The following is a 23,009-nucleotide window of genomic DNA, read 5'->3' as shown; positions in this document are numbered from 1 at the left end:
TGTACAAGGGCTGCATTTCTGTTGGAGTTAAGTGGTAAAGCAAACAAGATAAAAGTCCCACCACCTCAAAGGATCCCACCAACAAAACATTTCATGGCATTCTAAAAGCTCCAGATTAAAGCTCTAGATTCTACCTTAAAAATACTTTCCAACAGAAGTTATTCAATGCAAATTAAAAAGGTACCTTAAGTGCAAAAAAAGGGGGAAAGGAAAAAAAGGAAGTCATGCAGATGGTGAAGCCAGTGAAGATAGTAGAGGAACTGTTTTCCCAAAGCTAGGTTTGGAAACCTCTGGCAAGCAGACTGTTGTAAAAGGAGCCACATTCCAAACTCAGAAATAGAGTTGTACAATCCAAGATGTAAAGAGTTGTCCACTCTTTATCTTGCACTTCATCCTGAGCTGCAAGAGCCCCTTTATTTTTGGAAGACAAGAGTGTAGGGCTGCCTCTTTGGGCAGCTTTATGCTGCATGCTTCCCTTCCAACATGTAGAAGGATATCTAGTAGGACTTACACACCCTGAAAGGTGTATGCACAATGAAGTCAACAATTAATAGTTTGGGACTAGAGGAATGTGTCCCAGTGGCCACAGTCAATTTAGTACTATGAACAAAACATGTATGATTGATTCCTGTTGCAGGTTCAGCTACCCCAGCCTTAATAAAAAACAACAACACCTAAATAAATGAACAAGGGGAGCATCTTACCCAGAGTAATGATTTTTAGAATTCTTCTTTCTGCATGCGACACACACAATAAGAACGATGAGCAAAACTAAGCCCAGAACTCCACCAATGGATGCCCCTGCTACTAGAGTAATGGGAAACACAGGCAAGTTACCTGAGGAGAGAAGAGAAGTTTCAGTCCAGTCTGCTTTCAATATCAATATATCATTTGCGTTGGTTTTTATATGCATAAGTTAAGGGTGCATCTGTCTCAGTAATGGCATGTTCCTTGGACTTTTTATATCCCAAACCTCAAGTAAAACTCATGAGCATAATCTGTGGTGTTAAGTTCATTAGATTTCGGTAGCATTTTTACAACATACCAAGTACAATTAATCTCTCATTTAGCCCATCAGTAGCCCCATGGGAAAGATGAGGCTGAACAATAAGTGGATTTCCCCTGAAGGCCAATTTTCACTACAAAATTTTGTAGTCTGCTATGCATACCAGCATACAAAAACACACAAACCTCCTGCTGAGTGTAAAAGGCTAAGAGCTAATGCTTAAAATGCTCAGAATAGCCAATCAGGAAATAATTGCCCCATGCTTCCAAGCATTTTCATGAAGAACTTGCCATGTTTTAGATGTACACACATCACATTTGAGAAGCTGCCTCAACACCACAATCAAGAGTCAGTTCATACCTTAATCACAAACTAGTAACTGTTGACTCTTGGCAAGACTGCACTTCAGAGTATTGGAGCAAAGAGATACAACTATACTAAGACTCAGGATTCAAAGAAGAACAAAAACGAACCTGGCACATCTAAGAAACATACATACACACACACACACACACACACACACACACACACACACACACACACAACGTATATACTCATGCCTAACTATGGAAACGAACCACTGCTATCTCTATGAACTGCTGAGAACACCTTATTCTCTAGCTGTGAATGCCTTTTGTTTAAAAGAAGTTATTTTAGTGGTCTATTGAACATTTTTTCATTCTGAAATCCACCCAGATCTAGTCTATTTCAAATCACTCTTTAGTTATACCCTTGGGCTACATTATCTCTTCTATCTCTATCCACAAACAACTTCAACTGTAAAATAAGCATAGGTGACTTAATCCTATCAATAGACTATAATATAAACCAAACTTTTCTTATAAATTTGTAGCACCTTCCAAACTGTTTACCAGACAGCCAAGGCTGGCTCTGAGAAGCAAATTAACACCATAATTCCAAAACCTAACTACATACAGGATTTTTACCGTAGTTCTTTTAAAACAGTTCAATTATTTCACAGAAACACTCTGAATAAAATACAAGTTATGCAAGAACAGCCAAAATAATACTTCTGTATGTGATGGGTTTTTGTAGAGTACTTTAATCAAATATTTCACAAAAGCATTCTATCAACCATCATTACTAGCACTCACAAGATACAAATCCAGAGACGGTGGTACCTTTTTCCACAACTCTGACTTTGATTTCACTAGGTGTGACAACTATATCTGGAGGGTTCTTGACATCGCAGATGAAAGTTCCATTGTCCCGGAACTGCATGTTGGATATACTGATAGATGCATCTTTCTTGTTAAGGTCACCCGCCCAGTTGCTTCTGTCCTTAAATTGTGTATCCTTCCCAGGATATGATTTGCCATTGGAATAATAGAAGAACTGTAATCGGGAACACAAAACAGGATGCAGTGTTAAAATCCTAGTTTACCCCACAAAGGGAGGTCTGGGAGTATCTACAATTGCTCAGGGTGAGACCTTATTCTGACTCACTTGCCCCAATTTCCAGCTGCTGTTACAGGATCACTTTTGGACCTATTATGAAGTATTGTGGAGCGAGCACATATGTACTTTACCATCAATAAAAGTGAGCAGGAGCAGACAGGTATGAAATAGCAGGGAAATGTTTAATCTGCTTTGTCACAGGCTCTTGTTCAATTCTCATCTTACTTCAAGCATCATCTCTTACCGACACAGTAGTAGTTGATCCCTCTGGTTGAAAGCTCCAGGTTACAGTAGCGGCACTGCTGATCACCTCTGAGGATGAAAAGCTGCACGGAAGCTTCGTTTCTGTCCCATTCTCCACAGAGAGTTCTGCTGGTGTGTATACTTCCACAGCTGAAACCTGGGCTGTCAAAAACACCACAAAAATAAGAAATGCAGGATGAAATGATAGCATTACACAAGAGAGCTAGATGAACAGCTACATTGGAAACATTATAGCCCAGAATAAATGGCCCATCAAATTGAGTCACACTTAGTCCATTTGCTCTGGAAACATCCAGCGTTATTTCTGCTTTTGTGTGAGAACGGTCACCATATAAACTTCATCCTGAATGCAATGCATACTCTACGAACTTGATCACTGAATATTTACCCAATTGTTGAGTGTTGGTCAAGGGCAACTAACAACAGCTCATCTAAGTAGCAGTTCTAGTAAAAGACTGGTAAGTTAAAATGTCCTCCAATGACTGAAGAATGGGTAGAAAGTTCTTGTGTATTGTTTGCCTATCCATCCTTTGGCAAAGGAGGAATTATTATTTGAACTTGGGTAAGGTTTTGTACCTTTGTAAAGTCCTATTTTGCTCAATAAAATCCAGACTTTCTCCACCAGTGCTCTGTGTTTGCTTCAAGGATCCTTTAAAAGGAAGCCTTTTGCCTTTGGCAAAACACCATCCAAGCCCTAAAGTCAGTTCACACAAACCTGGTGAACTCCATACCACATCTACCGAAATCCTGGCAAGTTCACTACCAGAATACACATGATGCACCATGTAATTACAATAAAGAAATATGAACTAAACTCATATGCAAGCTGTAGACAGTCACAACAATGAGTTGTTCTCCAAAAGTAAGTAGTAGTCCTTGTGGCTAAACTGTGACTCTCCAAAAGTTGCTAGACTATAGCTTCCACTTTACTTGACCACTGGTGATGCTGGCTATGGCTGATGGAAACTGTAACCCAGACACATCTGGAAGATCACAGTATAGCCTGCCTGCCTGCCTGCCCCAGCTTTCCATACCTGTTCTGAAGCGTATACAGTGGTACCTCGGTTTAAGTACACAATTGGTTCCGGAAGTCTGTACTTAACCTGTAGCATACCGGTACTTAACATGAAGCGAACTTTCCCATTGAAAGTAATGGAAAGTGGATTAATCCATTCCAGACGGTCCACGGAGTACTTAAATGGAAGCGTACTTAACCTGAAGCGAACTTTCCCATTGAAAGTAATGGAAAGTGGATTAATCCATTCCAGACGGGTCCGCGGAGTACTTAAACTGAAAGTACTCAAACCTAAGCGTAATTAAACCAAGGTATGACTGTATTTAATTTGCTGCCAACATTGTTCTCAAATGTTTTCTTTCTGCCTTCACTGGAAAGTCTAACATGTCCTTAAGAGTTTCTACAGCTCACAAAAGTGGGATGGTTTTGCATTAATCCTGGCAGGAGCACATTGATAGCAGCTGTTTCATGGCCAAAGACAAGGTTATTTCATATGCTGCACTATCAATGCTATCCTTCATAGGCTGTGCTAAAGATTCCAGATTCCTGACAGTCCAACTCTGTTTTAACACAAAAAAACATAAAAAATTAAACAGGCAAATGTGTTTACTGAATGGACAGAAGAGAAAGAGAATCCTTGGGAAGGCTTCTGTGTGCTACACAGTTTGTCAAGGCTCCCCGTGAATTACACCTCAAGACTTACAACTTGTGAAAAGCCATTCAGCTGCTTGTTGGGAACAAGAATAAAAATTGGGAGGTTTCCCAAGCTCAACCCACACCAGGTGTAGCTAGCAAGCAAACAAACCAGCAGGGATTGATGGAACATAGCACTACCAAAACAGGAAATAGAACATTCTCGCAATGGGGAAATGCCTTGCCACTTCCACATTCACTGCACTGCCTTCACGTCCAGCATGTGGTATAATACTGTAGAGCAAAATACCACTTAGGCAAGACACTCACCATTACAACCATTGTGCAAGCAATGTCTCCCACCTCACTGCATCTGTGCTACGATACTCAGTTAAATGTTTAAATGTGCTTAAGAAAACCCACTCACGTTTCTATGATGCAAGTAATCAAGATTTATGGAATCCTGCATTTATAGAAACCTGCCATGATATTATAGGCTTTCACCTATAAAGCCTCAGGACTCCAATGCCTTAAGGAGGACTCCCCTGCTCAGCGCCTGGAGGCCCCAGTCCTGCCACTCACCACCTGGCCCAGGGCGGGGCCAAGGCCTATAAGAACTGCTGCTGCTGCTGCTGCTGCTGCTACCAGCCAGGAGGACTCCCCTGCTCAGTGCCTGGAGGCCCCAGTCCTGTCACTCACCACCTGGCCCAGGGCGGGGCCTGATGGGCTTTATAACGGACTGTTGCCGCTGCTGCTGGGCAGAAAGGGCTCCATTTTGTTTTGTTTTGTTTAAATTCCTGTTATTTTTTACCTATGTTATTTTAAACTGTATTAAGGATGTATTCTTAGTTTTAGATTTTGATTTATGTCGAAATTGTTTTCTATTCGGTTGTGTATTTTTTGATGTGGTTTATGTATTGTTTGTGACTTTTGTAATTGTGCTATTGCTGTATTGTTTTGATATTCGACTGGAAGCCGCCCAGAGTGGCTGGGGAGACTCAGCCAGATGGGCGGGGTACAAATAAATTATTATTATTATTATTATTATTATTATTATTATTATTAAGCAGTTGCTTACCCCAAAAGTTGCTAACGTTCAAAGTGGTTAAAACAAAAAGGAGATTCTGAGGTCTAAAAGGGTCACTCAAAGCTTGGTGAACGGGCACTAAAATGCCAAATATGATTCGCTGTAAGCAAATGTAAAGTGATGCACATAGGGGCAACTCATCCTCCCCCTCCCAAAGAAAAGTCACATGTACACTAATGGGGTCTGAATTGGCTAGGAAGGACCTTAGGTTCATGTTGGATAGCTTGATGAAGCCGTCAACCCATTTTGCAACTCTGAAAAATTCCATGTTAACAACCATTAGGAAATGGTCTGAAAATAAAATTGCCCAAATGATGATGCCATTTAGAAACCTCTGGGGCACCTGCACTTAAATCTTTCACTTACAGTTCTGCTCACCACAACTCAAAAGAGTGTGGAAAGTTTTAGAAAAGAGCACCAAAACTGACCACGTGGCTGAAATAATGCCCCTAAGAGGAAAGGTTAAAACATTTGGGGCTTTTAAGGTAGAAATGCAACACTAAGAGGGGACATGATAGAGGTCACAAAGCGACCTGTTTTGAAGAAGGATCCTGAGGGTATAGTACAGAGTCCCTGCATCCATGAATTAATGCAAAGACAGCTGCTGATGTATTTCCACCCCTATAGGCCCAGAAGCATAACTTGGTGTTGGCAAAACCTATCAGGCATTGGAGTCCTTCCATGACACCTGGAGCACCAATCGTGCACATGCACGGCTCAGCACTTCAGCACCTGTCCACGAAAGGAATCCTCTGGTATTTGCAGCAGAAAAAGTAACTGCTGCTGCTAGAGGGGATGGAAAGCGGTCCTCAAAGCAGTTCCCAGGCCAAGAGCAGTGCAGGCACCCTGCCTAGCCCTCCTGTCCAGACAAGTTCACGTGCTTCTTGGATTTTATTTCTGTGTGTGTGTGTGCACGCACGCACGCACGCACGCACGCGCCAATATAGCTCCTTGCCAAGAGCACAAGGGACCCTAGGTATGCCTTTGCATAGGCCCTGGGAATCAAACAGTCTTTTTCTGTGCTTATCCTTCTCACAATAGCCACAAGTAAGCTGAGAAATAGACTTGTGCATCTACATGTCCCCACTGAGTTTACTGGTTGAGCACAACCAGTACTGTTTGCATTCTGTTACAGTGGAACCTTGGTTTTCCAGCATCTCAGAAGCCAAACAATTCAGAACCCAAACGCCAAAAACCCGGAAGTAACTGCTTGCATTTTCGAACGCGCCTCAGAAACCGAACAGCTTTTGAGGAGTGTTCCTCAATTTTTTCAGTGGATTTTGCTGACCGCCCATTGATCCTCGGTTTTCAAACATTTCAGAAGTCAAACGGCCTTCCGGAACAGGTTACGTTTGAAAACTGAAGTTCCACTGTATCACATTGTCCTTCTCCGAGTTTTGTTACCCAAGAATATTATACAAGGAGAATTCATAACTGCTATTTAATTGCCAAGAGATCCAGACTAAAAGGCTATGGGTGGAAAGAGATACCGTACCGTATTAGCCTACCCACACGGTTTGCCATCAAGCAGCTTTCTTGGAAGCCTTGCGATTGTGGTCCACCAACTAGCACAAAGATGATGAAAATGCAGCTGTGCTTAATTTATCATCCATCACTACTATGCAGACTAGAGCTCTGCAGGCTCCGAGAAGTTGTAGGATCTCAGAGTAAATTGCATTTGGAAATGCAATTTACTCTGAGTAGCTAAAAGAACAAGTTAATCTGAAGAATTAAAAGGCTCTTTTAAAACATTCACTTAAAGAGAGCTGATTTGGCTACAAAGAATGAGCTGGAGGGATGCTCAAGACAATCGCCTGTCCAAGTTGGACATCGACCAAGGAAGATTGCAACACAAGACAGCTTCTCCAAAAGCACATATTTGCAAGCAGACAGTTCTCAGCAGTGTAAGCTAGTAAAGAAAATGCATCAAATCCTGAGACAGACTTAATACTGTGGTGATTAGGAAAAGGTAACAACCAGTAGGCAACACAGCTCCCACCTGAATAATTGATATTTCATTATTACACATGCCAGTTATCCTCAGCATAGCATACTAAAGTGGAAAGAAAGTCAAACTAATGTCTTCTTTCCACAGCATTCTTGATTCTTCATTAAAGACTTTTAAATCCTCCTTTCGTTTCTCATTTTGTCTAAAACAGAAACCGCTAAGCTGTCAGACTGCAGCTGACATTGTCAAGTAAAATAGTTGCAGTGTTTCCTTATGTGTTCCTGGAACTATCAAGAATTAGCAAAGTAAGGTGGCTTACAGTATGTTCTTCCATTGGTTAATTATGGATGACAATCAGTCCTGTTAACCTGGTTTCTAAATGTGATTATGATCATATTGAGAAGGTCTTAAGCCTGCTCCTAAATGAAGACAGGGGAAATATGTGTGTTTAATCCCTGTCCCTCAGAATAAGATAGTAGTTTGCAGTTTGTTTCTGTAGGAAAAAAAATCACAATAGAAATTTTATTTTATTAGATTAACTGCATCATTCTCCAAAGGAGCCAAGAAATGTTATAAATTCTGTGTAACAACTAGGAAAAGCAGTTCACATTGAAAGGAATTATCTTATATAATTAGTTAATGGTTTCCACATGGTTTCCAGCATCTGAACTTTTCTATAAGAGCTGGTTTATGGATAGAAATGAGTCATGACCAGACTTCCTGAAAACATCTACAACCTTTTTAGTCAAAGAACAATTCTTCTGTATTTGATTACATGAAATTATTCTGTATTTGATTACGTAACACAGAATTTACTTCTACTTAAAGGGATGCTAATGAAGTCAAACAGGAGAAACCTTATAGACTTTCCATAGTTACAGCTGATGCATAGTGCTGAGTCTCTCCATAGATTATCCAACGTTTGGATTAAATAAGCATCCAGTTTTAATTTTTAAGACTCGACTCTGGAAGCCATGGATCAATATAGAACTGGGGGATCAGGAGTTCAGGGCATGGCCCCCTTCTCACTACCACTCCAAAATTAATACAGAGAGTGGAAAATCCATTCTTGACTAGTAAATGGTGTACAGAAAAACTGCTCCCCCAATTTCTCCGCTGATCCCACTCAGCTACAACCAGATGTTCTGCAAGGCAGGAGGAGGTATGCTAGACTGCAAAGGCTGGGAACAAGCCAGTTTGTAAAGGCTTATAGGTGTTTATATTAACAGTTGTCCTTTTATGTAAAGAACAGATTCTGATTAAAGTCCCTAGCGTAACATGGTCATAGTTTAATTTTAATCATTTTTTCCCTTGCTAAAACAGAGCAGCCTGAAAGTTGTCTGCTTGGTGTCAATGTTTTCACTGCATCACAAAGTGTTGTATCTATGTAAAATGTTAATTTAGATGAAGTTTGGCCATCTTATGGCTACAAAAATCCTGTGGGAAGCAGATTTTCAAATAGAAATGCCTAATGAAAAATGGAACGAGCTTTGGGGGGCAGGGGAAACCTCTGAGACCAGTCTTAGCTCAATTGAGAGAAATATAATTGAAGCTCCTACTTAGGTGGCATCTTTCTCCTTTGCAAATATCCTATATGATACCAGGTGTACCACCTCCCTGTTGAAGGAAACGTAGGGAGACTGGCTCCTTCATACATGTGTGGTGGTTTTGCAAAGCTGTTTGATACTTTGAGACCTCAATTTTTAAAGAACTTTGTTTAATAAATAAAATCGAGTTACAATCTTCTCCTCAGCTTCCTTTGCTTGAAATAATGGGTCTACTCCACCAATTGCCCATAGAGTGCTTTTAAAAATTTCTCCTTGCAGCGGCATGTATGGATATTAAGAAGAAGTATAGCAAGATCTAAAACCTACCGGTACTAAGCTGATGGACCTCAAGTTTACAACATTTAAGACTTCTTTTATATATTAAATGTGAACTTTTGATAAAACAATGCATACTTTCATATAAGACACCAAAAACTGTAATGAAATGATCATATGCACATAAGCTACTAGCATATCATTTTAAAAGTTGTTGTTTCTTTTTACTAGCCTATGGGGACACTGACCCCTTCATGGATCAATGCCTTGTCGTGGCGAAGGGGCTTGAATAACTCAGAGAAGCTATGAGCTATGCCATGCAGGGCCACCCAAGATGGACAGGTCATAGTGGAGAGTTTTGACTAAACGTGATCCACCTGGAGAAGGAACTGGCAAGCCACTCCAGTATCCCTGCCAAGAAAACTCTATGGACAAAGACAACAGGCATATAAAAGTTATGACGCTGGAAGATGAGCCCCTCAGGTCGGAAGGCGTCCAACATGCTACTGAGGAAGAGCGGAGGACAAGTACAAGTAGATTCAGAGCTGATGAAGCGGCTGGGCCAAAGCCGAAAGGACGCTCAGTTGCGGATATGCCTGGAAGCGAAAGGAAAGTCCGATGCTGTAAAGAAAAATATTGCATAGGAACCTGGAATGTAAGAACCATGAATAGAGGTAAGCTGGATGTGGTCAAAAATGAGATGACAAGAATAAATATCGACATCCTGGGCATCAGTGAACTAAAATGGAAGGGAATGGGTGAATTCAGTTCGGGTGACTATCATATCTACTACTGTGGGCAAGAATCCTGTAGAAGAAATGGAGTGGCCCTCATAGTCAACAAAAGAGTGGCAAAAGCTGTAATGGGATGCAATCTCAAAAATGACAGAATGATCTCGATACGAATCCAAGGCAGACCTTTTAACATCACAGTAATCCAAGTTTATGCACCAACTACCGGTGCTGAAGAAAGTGAAATTGACCAATTCTATGAAGACCTACAACACCTTCTAGAAATGACACCAAAGAAGGATGTTCTTCTCATTACAGGGGATTGGAATGCTAAAGTAGGGAATCAAGAGATAAAAGGAACAACTGGCAAGTTTGGCCTTGGAGTTCAAAATGAAGCAGGGCAAAGGCTAATAGAGTTCTGTCAAGAGAACAAGCTGGTCATCACAAACACTCTCTTCCAACAACACAAGAGACGACTCTACACATGGATATCACCAAATGGGCAGCATCGAAATCAGATTGATTATATTCTCTGCAGCCAAAGATGGAGAAGCTCTATACAGTCAGCAAAAACAAGACCTGGAGCTGACTGTAACTCAGATCATCAGCTTCTTATAGCAAAATTCCAGCTTAAACTGAAGAAAGTAGGAAAAACCACTGGGCCAGTAAGATACAATCTGAATCAAATCCCTTATGAATACACAGTGGAAGTGAGGAACAGGTTTAAGGATTTAGATTTGGTGGACAGAGTGCCTGAAGAACTATGGATGGAGGCTCGTAACATTATACAGGAGGCAGCAACGAAAACCATCCCAAGGAAAAGGAAATGCAAGAAGGCAAAATGGCTGTCCAACGAGGCCTTACGAATAGCGGAGAAGAGAAGGCAAGCAAAATGCAAGGGAGATAGGGAAAGATACAGGAAACTGAATGCAGATTTCCAAAAAACAGCAAGGAGAGATAAGAGGGTCTTCTTAAATGAGCAATGCAAAGAAATAGAGGAAAACAATAGAATGGGGAAAACCAGAGATCTGTTCAAGAAAATTGGAGATATGAAAGGAACATTTCGAACAAAGATTACCATAATCAAGGACAAAAGTGGTAAGGACCTAACAGAAGCAGAAGACATCAAGAAGAGGTGGCAAGAATACACAGAGGAATTATACCAGAAAGATATGGAGGTCTCGTACACCCCAGGTAGTGTGGTTGCTGACCTTGAGCCAGACATCTTGGAGAGTGAAGTCAAATGGGCCTTAGAAAGCACTGCTAATAACAAGGCCAGTGGAAGTGATGATATTCCAGCTGAACTATTTAAAATTTTAAAAGATGATGCTGTTAAGGTGCTACACCCAATATGCCAGCAAGTTTGGAAAACTCAGCAATGGCCAGAGGATTGGAGAAGATCAGTCTACATCCCAATTCCAAAGAAGGGCAGTGCCAAAGAATGCTCCAACTACCGCACAATTGCGCTCATTTCACACGCTAGCAAGGTTATGCTTAAAATTCTACAAGGCAGGCTTAGGCAGTATGTGGACCGAGAACTCCCAGAAGTGCAAGCTGGATTTCGAAAGGGCAGAGGAACCAGAGACCAAATAGCAAACATGCGCTGGATTATGGAGAAAGCTAGAGAGTTCCAGAAAAACGTCTACTTCTGCTTCATTGACTATGCAAAAGCCTTTGACTGTGTCGACCACAGCAAACTATGGCAAGTTCTTAAAGAAATGGGAGTGCCTGATCACCTCATCTGTCTCCTGATAAATCTCTATGTGGGACAAGAAGCTACAGTTAGAACTTGATATGGAACAACTGATTGGTTCAAAATTGGGAAAGGAGTACGACAAGGTTGTATATTGTCTCCCTGCTTATTTAACTTATATGCAGAATTCATCATGCGAAAGGCTGGACTAGATGAATCCCAAGCAGGAATTAAGATTGCCGGAAGAAATATCAACAACCTCAGATATGCAGATGACACAACCTTGATGACAGAAAGTGAGGAGGAATTAAAGAAGCTTTTAATGAGGGTGAAAGAGGAGAGCGCAAAATATGGTCTGAAGCTCAACATCAAAAAAACCAAGATCATGGCCACTGGTCCCATCCCAGTAGTGATGTATGGAAGTGAGAGCTGGACCATAAAGAAGGCTGATCGCCGAAGAATTGATGCTTTTGAATTATGGTGCTGGAGGAGACTCTTGAGAGTCCCATGGACTGCTAGAAGATCAAACCTATCAATTCTTAAGGAAATCAGCCCTGAGTGCTCCCTGGAAGGACAGATCGTGAAGCTGAGGCTCCAATACTTTGGCCACCTCATGAGAAGAGAAGAATCCTTGGAAAAGACCCTGATGTTGGGAAAGATTGAGGGCACTAGGAGAAGGGGACGACAGAGGACAAGATGGTTGGACAGTGTTCTCGAAGCTACGAACATGAGTTTGACCAAACTACGGGAGGCAGTGCAAGACAGGAGTGCCTGGCGTGCTCTGGTCCATGGGGTCACGAAGAGTCGGACACGACTAAACGACTAAACAACAACAACAACAACAACAAATGGGGACACTGAAGAAAATTATTTAGAATCTCTGTTTAGAATTTCCGTTAAGCCAGAACAGCAATTCAGATAATAACACGACAAATTCTCAAGTTGCCATTAGAATAATAAATTGCAAAAATTAATAGGTAAATAAATAAATAAATCTGTTTAGACGAGCCAATGGCAGCTGGTGCCCACTTGGCCTGGTAGTGCTAATAGGCCACAGGTCATGGCCAGGTTGTCCTAGTTTTCTCCCTATCCTTGTTGTTGTTGTTGTTGTTGTTGTTGTTTAGTCGTGTCCGACTCTTCGTGACCCCATGGACCATAGTACTCCCTATCCTACTCCCTTGCAAACATACTGTAGACACTTAAGCTTTGCTTTTTATTATTTATTTATTTATTTATTTAGTCCCAACTGGAAACGTCTCACTTTGGTACCAAAGGAATCTCTGCTGCCAGAGTAGGAGACTGACGGAAGAAAAGTTTATGTGGCTTCCACCTGTCCTGGTTCTCTCCCTATCCTCCTCCTTTGCAAAACAAAACAAAAAAACAAAAACCAGTGGATACTTAAACACTGTAGTCTTATTAATACATAGCCCCTAAGTATCTTACCTTGGTTCAGAACGGGCCCTTGCTGTCACAATTTCTAGGGTGCATCTATGGCATGATTAGAGTATATAACTTAGAAGTAATAAGAAGCAATAAGTATGTAAATGACTGCAGCCTGAATTGGTTAGTCTTAAAGGTGTCACACTGGACTGTTAAAAATGAACCCCATATATTTCCAGACCTTATGGAGAAATATTATTCCTCTGCCCCCTGCAGCTCAGAGATTAAACATTTCCAGACTTAATCCAAACTGAAACAAACTTCAACTCTTCCACATCTCAGTTTATTTATTGATTTGGTGTACAGTGGTATCTTGGTTGTCGAACATAATCCATTCTAGAAGACCTTTAAACTTCCGAAATGTTCAACAACTAAGGCGCAATGGGTGGTCTGCAAATTCCATTCAGAAAACGGAGAAACACACCTCGGAAGCCATTTCACTTCCAAGGCGTGTTCGAAAGCGGAAGCATTCACTTCCGGGTTTTTGACATTCAGAAACCAAAACATTCGGCTTCGGAAACGTTTGACCTGGTCCCCACCCCCCACCCCACACACATCCTACAGGAGATGAAAGTATCTGACATGGCTAAGAAGCAGCTGGTGTCAGAGGTTGTGCTCTGCAAAGGCCTTGACACAATCTTGCAGTAGGATATGCTTGGCAGAATCCCAGACTGCATTCCGTGGCCAAACACCTGAATATGTTCTGTTATGTTGCAACATTTAAAAGTACCATTCCAACAGCAAGCCCTAAGGATACTTAAAGTTTGTTTTGTAATCCTGTCAAATGCAGAAACTGTGCTTACATTTCCACCTTTGAATCTTGGATCCAAAAGATTTGCAGCAGTGTGAATTGGAGGTAACAAAATTGCACTGCTCTATACTGTCTCCCACTCCCAGTCCTTTGAGGACTAGTCAAGAGGTCAGAAACCGATCCATCAACCATGCCAACAAATTAAAGGCCACAAGCAAAGAAGGCATTCAATCCCCCTTCCTTCTCTTGAGGCAACAGCGGTGCCCTCCAAGAGGCAGGGATGCATCTTGCTCTTTCATTTGAGTGTTGTACTTTCAATGTACAACTCAGGACTTGCCTCCATATACGGGAATTGTAACAATCTGAAACTGTACATTGTCTTGAATTGTCTTTCTGCTATGCAGCTTTAGAAATCATTTTGAGGGATTAATTATATGAACAGCTTGTCTCAAACATTTGTTCATCATTCTGAAAGAAAGTGTTTTATAAACAAACAACACAATACAATACAATCCTACAGGGGAAAACAGGAAAAAAGCATTTCCCTCCTAAATTTTCCAGTTTTTTTCTTGGCTTCACATCTGCTTTTTCATTTCTACATCTTTTCTCAAGAAAGTGGAATAAAATGCAGGGAAATTAAGTAGATTAGGACCTAGGGAACAGGGTTAAAAATCACCATTCAGTCGTGAAGCTCACCATGTGACCTTGGGCCAGTTACCATCTCTCAGCCTAAGCTACCTCACATAGGAGACTTATGAATGCCACCTTGAATCTCTTGGAATGCACACGCCCATATCCAACCTGCTGTCCCTGATTTTGAATTGGAGGAGGAGGAGATATGAAATCATGAAAAAGCCTGAACAAAAAGAATAAAGAATCTGGGACACAACCAGAATATTCATACCTAAAAACTTTGCATAGCAAATCCAGTGTGTGTGGCTGCCTGCTGGGACAGGCTTGCCTGGGATGGAGTATGCAGGCAGGTTGTAACCCATGCTCCCATATTATATGTGGGCTCTGCACACTGCATTCTCATCTGAACCATCCCCTGCAGCTTTCTGTAATAGCATTTTAAATTTGCCAAAGTGTTTTATATTCTTTTATCCTCACATCAACCCTGTAAAGTAGGTCACAGTACAATTTTAGCAGAACAGCAAACAAAACAGCAGTGCCATCTTAAAGGCTAAAAATTGTATTATGGCATAAGCTTTCTTGGGCTAGAGTTCACTTAATTGGATGCATCATTCTTTGTAATACATTAAGTTTATGCAATAATCAAGGCTGGGTTAAAGTGGTTGTGAACCTGATGCTCACAATCTCCAAAACAGGGGCCTCTTCTAGAAACGAACAACTGATATTACAAAATAACTCATGCTATCTTCTAACAAATTTATTTATGGCATAAGGTTTGGTGGAGTACAAAAAAATGCCCTGAGCATGTGCAGTATTACAACCCTCAGCAAAATGTAAGAAAAACATTTTGTATAACCTGATAAGCAGAAAGCAAACATGGAGACCTATGGCCACAACTTCCTCACCACTGTGGGCAAACGAACTTGCAGAAAGTGTCTGGGTGGGGCTGGAGGAGATGCACTGACTGCAACCTCCTCCAAACTTTCCAAACAAGCTTGCAGAAGAGGGGTTTTTAACTGAGCAAATCACCACCTTACACTGCAATCCTAACCTTCTCTACTTAGAACCAAGACCTATTGAATTCAGTGGGGCACTTCCAAGTAAGTGGGGTTTGGATTGCACCTTTAGGAAGGGAGTGAAAGCTGTGTTGAACAAATGAGACATCTCCTTCAAACTTTCTGACAGCAATCTCATGGGCTTATAAAATGGAAAGGCAGATGGGACATTAAGCAAGTAGACATTTTCTACAACTTCATGCTACCAACTTTCCAAAAGCCTTCGGGAGCAAATACACTTGCGGAACAGGAAAATAAGTATGGCATTGGACTGCATCCACAATAATGGCCAAGCACATGAAGGGAAGGCATGTGGGGGTATTGGGTATTAATTTTCCTTCACCAGCTACCCCACTCCCAACAGTCCATCAAGTGCAGGGGTACCTACCACAGTTCAGCATTTATTCTGTTCTTCTCTCTGTGTATTAGCAGATACTTAATTAAGGACACATCATGGAAGATCTCCCTGTCTTTAATTCGGCTTTGTCGATATGTTAGTTAACTGTCATGCAGCCGGGTAGGAAAAGTCAAGATACTTACAACATTAGAACACTTTGTGATTAGTCTAAAGCTGCTTCAGATTTTGATCAAAAGATAATTGGCAAGCCACTCAGGTTGCAGATTAGAGATTCTCTTAAGAATATTCCCTTGTGAAATTATTTCTCATAACACAACCAAGAATTACAGATAATGGGTACAAAAGGGATATAGAATTACTGTTGCCACCACTTATTCAGGGACACGCAGGCCAATACTTTCCGTTACGAAACAACAAAACTGCTAAAAGGAGTAAACAACAATAAATTGCAATTCAATGTCTGTTTCAGAGTTCATATGGCTTCTATAAAAAAAGCCTATGCAAAGTCCATAGACAACAATTATAGGGACACAGAGCTAGATAAACAAAGTACACATACAGACAGCAATAGTCCATGCTAAGACATTTTCTCAATTACACAGCAAATACTGTGCATATGTGTGTAAAATACTAAAGAAAAAGTCTTACTTCAGCTGAACTAATATATATATAGACAACTAGCTAGTTGTGCTATTTCAAATACCAACAGAAGGCTCTCAACAAACCATGCCTTCTGAGTTGTATGGTTGCTAATATGAACCCAAAAGCACAACACAGACAGCAGTATAAAAGTAACCCTGTGTAGCAGGTCTCCAGATGTTGTTGGACTACAACTCACATCATCCCTGACCATTGGCTATGCTGACTGAAGCTGATGGGAGACCAACAACATCTGGAGGGTCACAAATTCCCCATCACTGGTCTATTTCCTCCCAACAGTGTACTCAATAAGAAATGCACTAAGAAAAGCTAGAAGATGGATGTTGGAAATGTGTCATCAGAGAGCTCTTTACACTACCTTTGCTAAACATTACTTACGGCTCTGTTGAGCTAGTATTGCACAATTTTGGAAGATGTTTCAATACTGAAATAGCCCGGTCCTGCATGGAAAATTACAAAACACAGCAAGAAGGTCATTGGGATTATTTTTAACAGCTCCACATAAGCAAAGATCACTGTAATTTGCAACAAGTATTTGCTGACTTCCTTCCACGCATGTAGGTAAAGAGTCACCAGTCAGTAGCAGTTTCCCCTAACAGTTAAGGTGAGGCAAGGGAGAGAGAATGTATACAGTACTTCAGTCCAGTTATAAAAACTGACTTGCTCTGGAGAAATCTTCTAAATTATTGTTGAGGAGAACAATATTACAAAGTTTCACAACAATGCTACAACCACAGCCACAAACTATAACCAGTAACAACTATCCAGTCAGAAATGAAACTATATTCTGTATCTATCAACTGAAATGTTAAGATTTGAAAATGAATCCATGCAAGACTAAAAAAAATACTGTATTTTTCCATGTATATGTTTCGCTCCAAATTTTTTAAGTTTAAAATTGGGGGTGTCTTATACACAGAATGTTTAAAATATTTATTTCTTAATTTTGAGCTCAAAAAATAGGGGTTGTCTTATACATGGGAAAATATGGTAAGGCGTCCCCAGTCCAGCTATACTTACACTAGCAAAGATACATATACAGAACAAGCATGTAAGCACAAACACCTTAATTGTTGCTTTGTGAATAATTTTCCTTTCCTGTCTCAGCATGTGTTTGAGCTATCTATATTGCTTATATTTCTGAGAAGTCAGAAATAGCAAAGCTGAAAAGTTTGACGTGGTGCACACACAAAAACCAAATACAGATTCAGGAACACAGTCAGTTATCCTAGAATTTATCGAACAAAGAGTGAAAGTAGCAATCTATAATCTTGTTCCTTCAAACTGAAGCCAGGTTAGAAATAGGATTAGACTCTGAAATGGCCATTTATCTGACTGGAGCTCTGCAACCATGCCATAATGGACTACGGTACTGTTAATAATACTGTAGTTGAGAGTCCTATTATTCTCACTCTGGTATATCTTAAGGTACTCCATTTAATGGAAGAAAAGAAATACAAGTGCCTTTGTTTTGATTTGCTCAATAATTGTAAAGTGTGGGAAGGAAGTATATGACTAAATCTGAGGATGGGGAAAACCTTCCATCCTTAAGCAAACAAATAATGGCTTCTAAACTGTGGCCTGAAGGAGCACTTTTAGTTCATTTCTGGTTAAAGTCTAGGAGGCAAGTAGTGGGTCCTCAGAATAAAGACTCCAGACTCCACAAGTTCCAAATTCGACATGCACAATTTACTTTAGTAATATCACTAATTTTCTGTGGTGCCATTTCCAATCCATGGCATCGATGCAACACAAAAATAGATTTTTTTGTAGACTGCCAAGCAGAAAGGAAAAACAAAAGCTGACCTATTTCTATTACTACAGCTTGCTGATCCTGAAAGTGATCTCAATGGACTTTCTGGAAGAGGCAAGTCAAATACATTTGGGCACACAAAAAACTTGGGTTCAAAAAGGGAACAATTCACTATCCCCTTTAGACATAATATTTCAGTAAACCACAACCCAAATTGTTTTCATTTTTTACCACTTCCAATAATCCCATTAATGCTACCACTGACAGTTTTTTTTCTCCTACGATCCAGTTGTGCAAAAAGTTTTAAATTCTAATCAAATAAATGCTACATCAAATTAGCAAGTCTTATGGGTCTTGATTAGTAGGAACTATGAGGTTTGCAACAGGAAACAATATTTCATTTCCATTTGAAGTAACTCTTTCATTATTATAAAACAGCACTACAGTGGTACCTCTGGAAACGCACACCTCCGGTTGCGTATCCTTCAGGATGCGAACGCGGCAAACCCAGGAGTATTTTTCCAGGTTTTGTCACGTGCGCATGTGCAGAAGCAGTCTACCACGCCCTGCACATGCGCAGAAGTGGTCGACTGCCGCATGTGCATGCACAGAAGCAGTCCCTCTGGTTGCGGAAACCTCGGGATCCGACCGGAGCTCCAGAACGGATCCCATCCACAACCAGAGGTACCACTGTATTTTTTGCTAGTATAGTGGTACCTTGGTTCTCGAACAGCTTGGCTCCTGAACAAATTGGCTCCCAAACACCGCAAACCCAAAAGTGAGTGTTCTAATTTACGAACGTTTTTGTGGAAGCTGAATGTCTGACGCGGCTTCTGCTTGACTGCAGGAAGCTCCTGCAGCCAACAGGAAGCCGTGCCTTGGTTTTCGAACCATTTTGGGAGTCAAACAGACTCCCAGAATGGATTAAGTTTGAGAACCAAGGTACCACTTTACAGGCATTCACAAGACCTGTTTGTGGGAGTGTTCCTGTGACCGGCTGGATTCATATCCAATATACTTAAGCTAGTGTTTGAAATTAGGCAGGCACATTTTGCACCTTGCTTTCAACCACTTGCAACCATGTGAATATGCCTGGGTGCTAGGATGGCGCTTGACACTTCTAACATCTGCAGGTGCATGCCTGGGGATCACTAGATCTGGACTGTTTTCACAAACTAATACCCAGTGGTATTTTTCTAGAAAAAGGGATGCTGGAACTCACCATGAATGCCTCCTTTTTATTCTCTTATAATGGCAATGGCACCCACCTAAGAGGTGCTGGCGGAGTTCCGCCAAGTTCTGACTGAAAAAAAGGCCTTCCTAATACCCCAACCTGTAGAATTCTATCAGTTATATTTTATCAGCACAATCAGAATGAATTGATGGAACAAAAATGTTTTTTCTGTGCAGTCTGAGCAGGGGCAGTCACCATTAAGAAAGAGATTGAAGTAGACCAATATATGTGTGGACTGTCCTTGGATCAAATGATGTTTCTTTCTTGAGTTATCAAAGCTCAAGGTTGTCATCTGAACTAGCCAGATGCTTAACTGAGAATCACAGTCAGTGCATTGTCTGAGAAATAAGACTTCAGAGCTGTCTTGCCCCTAAATGGCAACTAAACTTTCCATTTTGGTGCCTAACCTTGGTTTAAAGAGCCATTTGGCACCTAGCTTATATATGTAAGTTCCTAACACTGATTTAGGCCAGGTTATTCATTACCTCATGTATTAAGCAGCACATGAAGAAGTGCTTTTATTGATTCTATTTAATATGTTACTTCTGGAAGCAACTGAAATGCCCAGAGAACAGCTACTTGGGGATTAAAACCAAAACATCATTCTAACATAGCTCAGCAATAAGGAACAAAAGGGAGTTTCAAACATATAATATTCCATAGGTCCAAACCACTATCCTTTAACAAAAGAAAGCACTGCTAGTTCATGGGGGGGGGCGACCCTGCCCAGCTTACAGATTGATTGATTTCATTGCTGCAGAATAACAGGACATTACTTAATGTAGCTAGCCAGTAGCCATTTTGCACACTAGTTCATTTTTTATTCAAAGAGCGTAACAGAGAAATGGCCAATGCAATATTGTACATTTGTGAGGTGTGTCAATTTACCCAAGAAAAGGAAACGGAAGTATGGCAAACTGTGTTTAATAATTTTTGTTGGTGCCTCAGAAGGAATCTGTAAGCTGATCACCCTCAGGCAGATCTAAGTCAGTTTGACCAGGTTGTGGAAAGCCAATTTCTTCTAAAAGGCACATGTAAAAACTGTGTGCAACACCTCCTAGGATAGATTTTCATTACTGACTCTGTGCTAACACACATTTGACTTGAACTGACCCAGGCTAACTCTTGAGCATGTGCTGTGAAGCAGTATATCGCCATACCTGTTTGAGGGACTGTTCCCGTGACCAGACTACCTCATCGCATCCATTGCTTTACGACTAGTAAGTACTGTACACTGCTTTAAGAAAGCAGTGCTACAAATGAAGGCAGGAAACCCAAAGCCAAACAATGGGAACACCAATTTCAGACATACGAGGTCTTGGGCGCTTTATCCGGCACCAGCAGAGAGGAAAGAGATTGATTCAAGGACGCAGCGATTTCCCCTCTTGCCTGGGTCAACATGTACCCTTATGATTATCTGTGCAGAGCTAAACCTAAAGACCCAAAGGGCGGAGTGCCAGAGGGGGAGAGAGAGGTCACCTGCTCTCCCTTGGTCTCTGTTCCGCCCTGGGCTCTTCGGCAAAGCGATTCACACGTACACCCGCCACCATCATGACACGTACGTTAGCTCACCCCCACCCATTCTTCCTTTTACCGGAGAAAGACCAGGGAAGGGCTGCGAGCGGGGCTCAGGGAGACCTGGAATCCCCCGCCAACACCCAACAGCACCGAGAAAACAGCGCTCCGCTCCGCCGCAGCGTCGCGTTCACATGCCCCAGACGACTCGCCTCCCGCGAGCGCGCGAGCGCTCCGTTTCCTCCGCCGCCCGAGTTCTGGCGGAGACAGCGGCGGGGCTCAGCGAAGAGGAAAGGCTTTTCTCCCGCCCTGCTTTCTCCCTCCTTGGCTCCCCTCCTTCCCTTTCAGGCGCGCCGACCCGGACACGGGAAACCCACTCACACAAGCTGAGAGCCGCTGCCAGCAGCAACGAGCTGAGCCAGGCGGCGAGCGGAGCAGCGCCTTGCCTCGGACTACAGCCGCCGCCTCCTCCTGGCGCCGTTAACGCCGCCACCGCCACGGTCGCCGCTGCCATTTTCCTGCCTCCACCTCCTTTTCCTCTCATTGTTCCACCCCCGCCCATGGTTGGAAGAGGGGTGGGAGAGGCGATGGGAACCTCCACGCCGGTATTGAGCCGGAGCGCTGTCAATCACGCACACCTCCTGAATCCAGCGTCTTCCTTCTGGGCAGGCTCTGCCCTTCACTTCTCACGTCGCAGGGCGATTGGCAGCTCGGGTTTTCACTCAGCCATGGGAGGGCCCTTGAAAAGAGAAGCTGCCCGCCCCCTTTGGGCGGCTGTCACGTGACTGGAAGCTACCTTGGGGCTTTATTGTGAGGGCTGGGCAATTGCAGAGCGGTCGTTTTGCCATGGCCTGTTTCCGACAGAAAGGATCCATTGAGGCCGGCTCAGTAGTAGTAGTAGTAAGGCGTCACCGTGGATCTTGTCCTTACTGCGGGGTTTTAGGGACTTGCTCCACGCCACTCCACTCACATCTGTGCACATTACCGTAGCCTGGCATGCGGAAGCCCATATCGCTGCATTCATTATTTAATACTAGTTGAAAAATAATCAGTTTCCCCCATGAAGTTCTATGAAACTGCGAGCAGAGTTTAACAGGCTGCTTTCACTAAGTTTGGTGTCTGACATCAGGTTGTTGTTGTTGTTTAGTCGTTTAGTCGTGTCCGACTCTTCGTGACCCCATGGACCATATCACGCCAGGCACTCCTGTCTTGCACTGCCTCCCGCAGTTTGGTCAAACTCATGTTTGTAGCTTCGAGAACACTGTCCAACCATCTTGTCCTCTGTCGTCCCCTTCTCCTAGTGCCCTCAATCTTTCCCAACATCAGGGTCTTTTCCAAGGATTCTTCTCTTCTCATGAGGTGGCCAAAGTATTGGAGCCTCAGCTTCACGATCCGTCCTTCCAGGGAGCACTCAGGGCTGATTTCCTTAAGAATGGATAGGTTTGATCTTCTTGCAGTCCATGGGACTCTCAAGAGTCTCCTCCAGCACCATAATTCAAAAGCATCAATTCTTCGGCGATCAGCCTTCTTTATGGTCCAACTCTCACTTCCATACATCACTACTGGGAAAACCATAGCTTTAACTATACGGACCTTTGTCGGCAAGGTCAACCAAATAATGTTGGGGGTATTTCACTATACAGTATAGAAAATTGGGAAGTGTGTATACTGTTAAGTATGGGGAAAGTCAGCATCCTGCCACAACTTTAGCTAGCAAATAGTATAATTTGGTAACTCGTATATTCACCAACGTATAAAATTCCTACACCAAAGCAGGACAGTTGATACCATAAAGAGGTTTCCTTTTAATGTTGTTCCATTTATGCCTTGGAGGAGAGTTAGGGGTTCAAATACTCCACACTGCAACATTTTGTTGCAGGCCCCACTCCCCCCACTCCTGATAAAGACCCACAAACACCAGGTAAAAATACTATATTATAAACAATGTGTCAGGAGCATTCCAGCAGTAAATCACATTATACCAGTTAGAG

At 42.0% G+C, this 23,009-nt stretch overlaps 1 protein-coding gene across 2 annotated transcripts in view; it reads right to left on the bottom strand.

The window, feature by feature from the left end:
* The window catches only part of LOC118085160 (myelin protein zero-like protein 1), a 31,277-nt gene extending 9,539 nt beyond the window's left edge, over window positions 1-21,738 (bottom strand). For both annotated transcript variants that reach the window (XM_060273661.2, XM_060273663.2), the window contains exons 1-4: window positions 21,400-21,738; window positions 2,670-2,830; window positions 2,149-2,362; window positions 705-837 (exon numbers count right to left, since the gene is read on the bottom strand). In XM_060273661.2, coding sequence (XP_060129644.1) covers window positions 705-837; window positions 2,149-2,362; window positions 2,670-2,830; window positions 21,400-21,580 — 689 coding nt within the window. In that variant the 5' untranslated portion in view covers window positions 21,581-21,738. The remainder of the gene's footprint in view (window positions 1-704; window positions 838-2,148; window positions 2,363-2,669; window positions 2,831-21,399) is intronic.
* Window positions 21,739-23,009: the final 1,271 nt, after the last annotated feature.

The sequence above is a fragment of the Zootoca vivipara genome, chromosome 4, assembly GCF_965207765.1.
Source record: "Zootoca vivipara chromosome 4, rZooViv2.hap1.1, whole genome shotgun sequence".
NCBI classification, from domain to species: domain Eukaryota; kingdom Metazoa; phylum Chordata; class Lepidosauria; order Squamata; family Lacertidae; genus Zootoca; species Zootoca vivipara.
This window is presented reverse-complemented; position numbering and strand designations above follow the sequence as displayed.